The sequence below is a fragment of the Cherax quadricarinatus genome, chromosome 7 (assembly GCF_038502225.1).
Source record: "Cherax quadricarinatus isolate ZL_2023a chromosome 7, ASM3850222v1, whole genome shotgun sequence".
Classification (NCBI taxonomy): Eukaryota; Metazoa; Arthropoda; class Malacostraca; order Decapoda; family Parastacidae; genus Cherax; species Cherax quadricarinatus.
Window position 1 is genome coordinate 9,451,011 of NC_091298.1, and position 8,916 is coordinate 9,459,926.

The window sequence follows — 8,916 nt, forward strand, 5'->3', positions numbered from 1 at the left end:
CCAATATCCCAAACCCCTCCTTTAGAGTGCAGGCACTGTACTTCCCATTTCCAGGACTCAAGTCCGGTTATATAAAATAACCAGTTTCCCTGAATCCCTTCACTAAATATTACCCTGCTCACACTCCAACAGATCGTCAGGTCCCAAATACCATTTGTCTCCATTCACTTCTAACACGCTCACGCACGCTTGCTGGAAGTCCAAACCCCTCGTCCACACCTTTACCCCCTCCCTCCAACCTTTTCGAGGACGACCCTTACCCCGCCTTCCTTCCCCTACAGATTTATACGCTCTCCATGTCATTCTACTTTGATCCATTCTCTCTAAATGACCAAACCACCTCGACAAACCCTCTTCAGCCCTCTAATACTTTTAACTCTACACCTTCTCCTAATTTCCACACACCGAATTTTTTGCATAATATTTACACCACACATTGCTCTTAAACAGGACATCTCCACTGCCTCCAACCGCCTCCTTGATGCAGCATTTACAACCCAAGCTTCACACCCATATAAGAGTGTTGGTACTACTATACTTTCATACATTCCCTTCTTTGCCTCCATAGATAACATTTTGCCTCCACATATATCTCGATGCACCACTCGCCTTTTATCCTTCATCAAGTCTATGATTAACCTCATCCTTCATAAATCCATCCGCTGACACGTCAACTCCCAAATATTTGAAAACATTCACTTCTTCCATACTACTCCTCCCCAATTTGATATTCAATTTTTCTTTATCTAAATCATTTGATACTCTCATCACCTTACTCTTTTATATGTTCACTTTCAACTTTCTATCTTTACACACATTCCCAAATTCGTCCACCAACCTTTGCAATTTTTCTTTAGAATCTCCCATAAGCACAGTATCATCAGCAAAAAGTAACTGTGTCACTTCCCATTTTGTATTTAATTCCCGATAATTTAATCCCACCCCTCTCCCGAACACCCTAGCATTTACTTCTTTTACAACCCCATCTATAAATATATTAAACAACCATGGTGACATTACACATCCCTGTCTAAGTCCTACTTTTATCGGGAAGTAGTCTCCCTCTCTTCTACACACCCTAACCTGAGCCTCACTATCATAAAAACTCTTTACAGCATTTAGTAACTTACCACCTATTCCATATACTTGCAACATCTGCCACATTGTTCCCCTATCCACTCTATCATATGCCTTTTCTAAATTCATAAATGCAATAAAAACTTCCCTACCTTTATCTAGATACTGCTCACATATATGCTTCAATGTAAACACTTGATCTACACATCCCCTACCCACTCTAAAACCTCCTTGCTCATCCGCAATTCTACATTCTGTCTTACCTCTAATTCTTTCAATAACCCTACCGTACACTTTTCCTGGTATACTCAATAAACTTATTCCTCTATAATTTTTACAATCTCTCTTGTCCCCCTTCCCTTTATATAAAGGGACTATACACGCTCTCCTCCAATCCCTAGGTACATTTCCTTGTTTCATACATTTATTAAACAAAAATACCAACCACTCCAACACTATATCCTCCCCTGCTTTTAACATTTCTGTCATGATCCCGTCAGTTCCAGCTGCTTTACCTCCTTTCATTCTACGTAATGCCTCACGTACCTCCCCCACACTCACATCCTGCTCTTCTTCACTCCTAAAGGATGATATACCTTCCTGGCCAGTGCATGAAATTACTGCCTCTCTTTCTTCGTCGACATTTAAAAGTTCCTCAAAATATTCTCGCCATCTACCCAAAACCTCCATCTCCCCATCTACTAACTCCTTTCTCTGTTTTTTACTGATAAATCCATTTGTTCCCTAGGCTTTCTTAACTTGTTTAACTCCAATTTTTTTTCTTATTTTCATTAAAATTCCTTTACAGTACCTCTCCCACTCTATCATCTGCTCTCCTTTTGCACTCTCTCACCACTCTCTTCACCTTTCTTTTACTCTCCATATACTCTACTCTTCTTATAACACTTCTGCTTTGTATTATTATTATTATAATCAAGGGGGAAGCACTAAACCCAGAGGATTATACAGTGCCTGGGGGGGGGGGATGTGGAAGGCATTCAGGCTTAATTTGGGAAACTGGAGCACAGATCCAATTCCCTAAATCAAGAGCCCCTCACCAACATCAAGGAACCTTCCTTGAGGGGTTCTGCTTTGTAAATACCTGTCATAAGCTACCTTTTTCTCTTTTATCACACCCTTTACTTCATCATTACACCAATCACTCCTCTTTCCTCCTGCACCCACCCTCCTATAACCACAAACTTCTGCCCTACATTCTAATACTGCATTTTTAAAACTATTCCAACCCTCTTCAATTATTTTATGATTCAGTAGGATGACAGACTAATGATTGCAACGTACATCTTGATCATTAGCCAATATTTAAAAAAAGATCATGTGAGGAGAGAATCTTCTCACATGATCTTTTCATGTGATATTTCCTTACTGTTAGGAGATTCTCTCCTCACAGTAAGGAAATATCACATGTTCTATTAGGCATGTGAGAGGCTACATGGTGTGTGTGTGTGTCTTGTAAATATGTGTCACGCGTGCACATAGTTTATCACAGGAAATAAAACACTTCACAAGATGTAAAATATATTTTGTTAATTTTAGTTTTGTTTGTTATAAAAAATCAAATATTTTAAAGTTAACAACGCACACTGGTGTATATATATATATATATATATATATATATATATATATATATATATATATATATATATATATATATATATATATATATATAATATATATTATATCTTTGGGCTGCAACAGTTTATCATCCGTGTCCAATATGTTTCAAGATGGCAAACTAAAAATAATCAATACGTTGACTCTTGTGTATCAAGGTTACAACAAATTATAAAAGCGGTGAACACGGGGCGGCAGGAATATAAAGTATTGGAAGAGTACCTGATCAGAAAACATTTACTTTGAGTTTGAGTTAATAAGTGTAGCAGTAGTGATCCTGAGAATGTTGTAGTCATGTAGTCACTACCACAGCTGTTTCCAGCAATTAAGTGTAACGAGTGTAAGATCATCATGGCAATCTATCACTTAGACGAACAGTAGTTGTGATACCCTATGCCAGTTACAATTGCATAAACATGACTACATAAAATGAAATGAAAAGGAACGTTCAAGAACACTGGAAAACATCTACGGAGGCGGTGTGACCCATTTACTCAGAAAAAACTGCAAAAGGACTTTCTAGGTTTGTTTTTTTCTCAGAGGTGGTCAGAGTTTGGTACTCACTGTTAAATGTTGGATACGGATGCAAGGAGAACTGTTGGAGCAGAGATAACGAGGATTTTTAACTTAATTCTGGCAATGTTATGATCTTAACATAAAGTAAAGATATCTTTTTACTGATCATCCGGGGCAAGGTGTCTCTCTCGTCATGAATCACTTTTCGTGAGGCACTAATCAATGGGTCCTCACCAAGCGCTTACGTATAGTTTTTGACGTAGCAACAAGTTTCTGCTGTAACTAATTCTACTGTCGGAATATTCTATCACGACAACTGATAGAGGATCCTTTCCAGTTAGAGGAGTTTTGTTTTGTCAGTGAGCATGCATAAGTCAAGGGTATTATCGGGCTTCAGCACGATGTTAACTGGTCATCCTATGGTTCACTGACTTCTCCACTTACCAAAGTAGAAATCTATCGTGGCATCGTTTGTCTTGTGAGCGATGTCTCACTTTCGGGTTTTGGTTTGTTTATTGAGGGCTTCTCATGAATCATGTTTACTCTGGTAGACAACACCAGAGATCCACACACAATGCGAACCCGAGGTGCTTCACGTCTCGGTTTCACTGGGGAGTCACACGACACTAAGAAATCCTTATCGTTGACCACGTTCGTCTCAAGCGTTGAATAGAACACTAGGATTTCCTTCCTAAGAAATCCAAAATGATTTGAACCGTAACCTAACTCGAACACTAGCATTACGGAACTGCGTATGTTTCCGGTGACAGTGTGACGTGACGATCTCTTTGTGTTTGTAGGCTTAGGCGGGAGCCGGTGGTCTGGGTTAATTCCTTCGGCTTGAACACGGAGGAAGAATTCTGCTCGAAGGGAAACTCCGCCGAATCGAGTGAAGAGTTCGACTTCGAGGAACGGAAGTTGATACCATCCAGTTGATGGAGATCAGTGTTCGAAGAATGAAATTTGACTCCTCTTTTTTGATGGTGGTCGCCCCCTTCATCCGTCGTCAAGATCTCGAGGATACAAGGTTTCTCGTCTCCGAGGTCGATGGCCTGTTCGTAAGAGGATGCTCTCCTTTTTCTTTTAGCAAGAGTCACAACAAGCTGAGATTGGGGAAGGAATGGGAGGGAAAAAGCAGGTATTAAAACATGCAATTTAGGGCATTCAGGCTACAACAATTAACCAACGACAGATGACTGCACATAACACAAATTATACCACATTATTACAGTCAAGGCAACGAGAGACGAGCATTTTAACACTAACACATTTTAACATGAGCATATACAGCGACTTCATCCCAGAGTGACGAACTCATTAGTACACAATCTGGTAAAATGTATCACAAGCAAGATACATATGCCTCAAAGCACAAGTAAGCTCTATCACATCTTAACGCCATCAAGCATCAGCACTGTGCCACACAGACAAGAGTTACTATAGGTGCCACACAGACAAAAGTTAATGTAGGTGCCACACAGACAAGAGGTACTGTAACATCAATTATACATCTTTGGAGGAGTAAAAAAATAATTACAGATGTAATAGCTAATTGTGTTAGTTAATACTTTCACGTTACTGAAAAGTGCTACTGATGAATGGATGTAGATGAAGAGTACTAATGATGAAGAATGAATGAAGCTGTGTAAAAATATATTTCCAGTGAGTGGATAAAAGATGTTTTAGAAGGATTCAATGCAGATGGTTTTCTCAGATACACTTAAAATGGCCAATGCATCTCGATGAAGAAGCAAGGCAAAATCTGTCACTATTCGAATTATGATAGAGCGGTCATCGAGGAAGCCCATGTGACCAGATATACCAAAGCCGAAAGTCTAAAAGTAAAAGGGCTCGCGAACCCCAATGTATTTTAACAAACATACTTTGTCAGCTGCTCGCCATTCACTACAACTAAAGCCCTGGCTGAACAATGACCTGTTAAGAACATTGGTGTATAACCTGGCTCTTGTAGCAACTGAGAAGGAAACACTGGCTCTTGTAGCAACTGAGAAGGAAACACTGGCTCTTGTAGCAACTGAGAAGGAAACACTGGCTCTTGTAGCAACTGAGAAGGAAACACTGGCTCTTGTAGCAACTGAGAAGGAAACACTGGCTCTTTAACTTTATTTGTGGTTGTTATGATGAATGGAAATTAGCATTGTTGGTTCAAAGGACACACCTGCATGCACTTAGAACGTCTTTACTGGATACTGTTCGGTCCTGGTCACTCCAACTCATTTAGAGTGACCAGGGTCCCAGGACCTAAAAATATCCAGTAAAGAATTGCCACTAAATTCTGTTTACGATTTCTTCATATGCTTGTGTACAACAACATGAAGAAACTTATTTTTTTTAGTAGTACCAAGATACATATTTTTTGAGATTGTATTCCTTACTGTACTGTGTACAACAACTAGACGAAATTATTATAAAACACGAAATGACGAATATTCTCTTTTAGTGATGTAACGACGCTCAGTGAGGTCTGATGAAGACCCATTGTGACCTCTGCAATAATGTTTTTTTTTTTTTTTGGGGGGGGGGGGGTAGGGCTACCATTCACAGAATGAGTTGCGGACGCACTAAACTAGCCACTCCGGCGGCACAACTAACTAACCAATGAAGATTCTCCAAATGTATGCACTTGTGTCCTTTCATCTATACTCTTAGTTCAAGATTAATAAGATACGAATGCATTCAGACAGCCTGAGTTGGCACTGTTTTACTGTTTGTCCTTACAAGGATGTTAGTGAAGAATGTGTGTCCAGGGTAGTCTGAAAATATATGGTGTTTGGTGGAGGGCCTATCAGTGTCAGGTTGGAGTGCCTACCAGAGTGTCAGGTGGTGATACCAGAGTACCAGGGGGGTGGTAATTTCAGTGTCAGGTGGAATGCTCAACCATTAATATATTCCTGGCCTGTACTTACTTTCTCAATGTGCTACGAAGAAAATGTACATTAGTGTTACTCTAGATAACGGTAATCTATAATGGGTTATTCTAGTGTTGTATCACACCCGCATGTATATAAATGCGCTTCAAATCCTAACTAACACGGTGTTGAATTCTCTTCATCTTTGTCGCAGAGTTCCAGCTCGGCTATCATGGTGTTAATATGGTTTTTATTATTAATTATTTATGTTCTACATTTTAATTAATTTAATTTTTCTTCCCAAGTTTCCAGTCTGTCAATTTCTTTTTCTCTTGAGGTGAGTCAGCTGTGCTTGGGAATTATCAATGCAAAGTTTACTTAAATAGATTTTCAGAGACCACTAACTCTTCGTTGTATATATAAAAAAATATCTGTCTTATGGTTTATGTCTACGTTACTCAGGTCAAACTCGACTGGTCTGGATGAGGGTTGACCGTGTGGGTGAGGGGGGGGGGGGTTATTAACACGGGTATGGCGTATGCCTCGACCCACACATCTATAGAATGGTTCGTACATTACAGCTACTCCCGGGAGGTGAAGCAACTTCCCAAGCACATATACCTGGAGGGGGTTTTCGGGGGTCAACACCCCCGGTGTCCGGTCCATGACCAGGCCTCGTGGACTCTATATTTAAAAGAATATTTTTTAATTTTGCGTAAATTTGGGCAAACTACAGACTTGAGTGCACTTTATAGTGTAGCTGAAACAGTTGAACTGGCAATTTTATATAATTTTAGTGTCATTACCCATTTCAGAAGAAAAAGTAATTTTTTTTTTTAAACCAGTGAACACTGAAAGCAATATTAATTTCAAGGGTCTGGGCAGTGAAAGGGTTAATGTTTATGATAGTCCATAAATTAGTCTCAACAGACATCAGTAACTACTAATTAGTTCCTAACTTATTATTATGTAAAAAAAATGCTTTAAAAAAAAAATCGGTAATTTGTAAATTTGAGAAACTCGATTGTGAAACATTTCCCCGAGGTTGTTGTTGTTTGTAATTTAATGTTCACGAGTCGACTGTCTTGCCGAGCAGAAGAACAAGTATACTTGCACAAACACCCCCAACACCCCACACATTGTATAGAGGACATCATGTACATGTGCGCACACACAGAACCCTCCCCCCCCCACAGACACACTTATACAGAGGACATATACGTGCGCACACACACAAACATACACACAAATACACATATGTACACATTGAAAGTTTGTCCTTGTGTATATTTACATAACAGTCTTAAAACACACACACTCTTTCTCTCCCTTCCTGTCTTTTTGTCTCGCACAACACAAATAACTTTCTCTACCACGATCACAAAACCTCGTCTCACTGTTGGGAAAAGTATATATTCTCATATTTAAGAATTAAAGTGACTGCTAGAGTAACGTCAATGCAAGACATGCCTAAGTTAATTTACAATGCACATGTCATGAACCATGCAGTGTATGCCGATTTACACATTCATTCACTTATATTTACATTGTTTATTCAGTCACGCAAGTCCTTCACACATATATTTTAAAAGTTTCTTTTATGGGTAATTAACCATTTCACGAATACTAAAACAAAAAAAAAGACAAGAGGAATTAACTTTTTTTTTGTAGGGGATAGGAAGTAAGGGCATTTTTTTTAATGGCTACGTGACAGATGTATCGTGGAGGCAGGCAACGTAGGTTAAGACTTGTACCTTACAGTCACCGTCGTAAATTCCTCAGTACATTTACTGCCATCATTTTCCTATAAGAAAAAAAAACATCGACAAAGAAATCAGGTTAGTAAATGCTAGAAGAATATTAAGAGCTGCTGTCACCTCTGAAATGGAGCATTAGTTCTAGAGAAAAGTTTATATATATATATATATATATATATATATATATATATATATATATATATATATATATATATATATATATATTATTGTAACGACGAACAAGTGGTATTTAATCAATAACAAACTGCTGCTAGCCGGGGGGATCGAATCCTTGTTGTTTTAGCCCGCCTCGCGGGAAAAAAGCAAAAATTCACGGCGCTCTAAACCAATAGACCATGCAATCATTCGGGATTTTATGGTCCAATGGTTTAGAGCGTCGTGAATTTTCCCTCTCTTCCCACGAGGTGGGCTAAAACAACACGGATTCGATCCCCCGGCTAGCCGCAGTTTGTTATTGAATAAATACCACTTGTTCCTGGTTACAATAATATATATATAATTATTTGAGATGAGTATATTGAAATTAATAAATACGAAGATTTGTTAAAAAAATGTATTTTCTGTTGATTATTTTAGATAATTAAATATACATTTAAATGCCCCGAATTAGGAAAATAAAATTAAAGATGAATGGCATGGTGCCATGGATAACACAGTGGCCGGGCATGGTGCCATGGATAACACAGTGGCCGGGCATGGTGCCATGGATAACACAGTGGCCGGGCATGGTGCCATGGATAACACAGTGGCCGGGCATGGTGCCATGGATAACACAGTGGCCGGGCATGGTGCCATGGATAACACAGTGGCCGGGCATGGTGCCATGGATAACACAGTGGCCGGGCATGGTGCCATGGATAACACAGTGGCCGGGCATGGTGCCATGGATAACACAGTGGCCGGGCATGGTGCCATGGATAACACAGTGGCCGGGCATGGTGCCATGGATAACACAGTGGCCGGGCATGTGGGATGGAACACAGTGGCCGGGCATGGTGCCATGGATAACACAGTGGCCGGGCATGGTGCCATGGATAACA

At 39.6% G+C, this 8,916-nt stretch overlaps 1 protein-coding gene across 6 annotated transcripts in view; it reads right to left on the reverse strand.

The window, feature by feature from the left end:
- Positions 1-2,603: 2,603 nt before the first annotated feature.
- Positions 2,604-8,916, reverse strand: part of LOC128687003 (open rectifier potassium channel protein 1-like) — a 194,496-nt gene continuing 188,183 nt past the window's right edge. For 2 of the 6 annotated variants that reach the window (XM_070082284.1, XM_070082282.1), the window contains exon 8: positions 2,604-4,331. In XM_070082284.1, coding sequence (XP_069938385.1) covers positions 3,969-4,331 — 363 coding nt within the window. In that variant the 3' untranslated portion in view covers positions 2,604-3,968. Of the gene's footprint in view, positions 4,332-4,703; positions 5,324-7,756; positions 7,903-8,916 lie in introns of those variants that run through there. The other 4 variants (XM_070082285.1, XM_070082286.1, XR_011391668.1 and 1 more) reach the window with 4 other exon arrangements.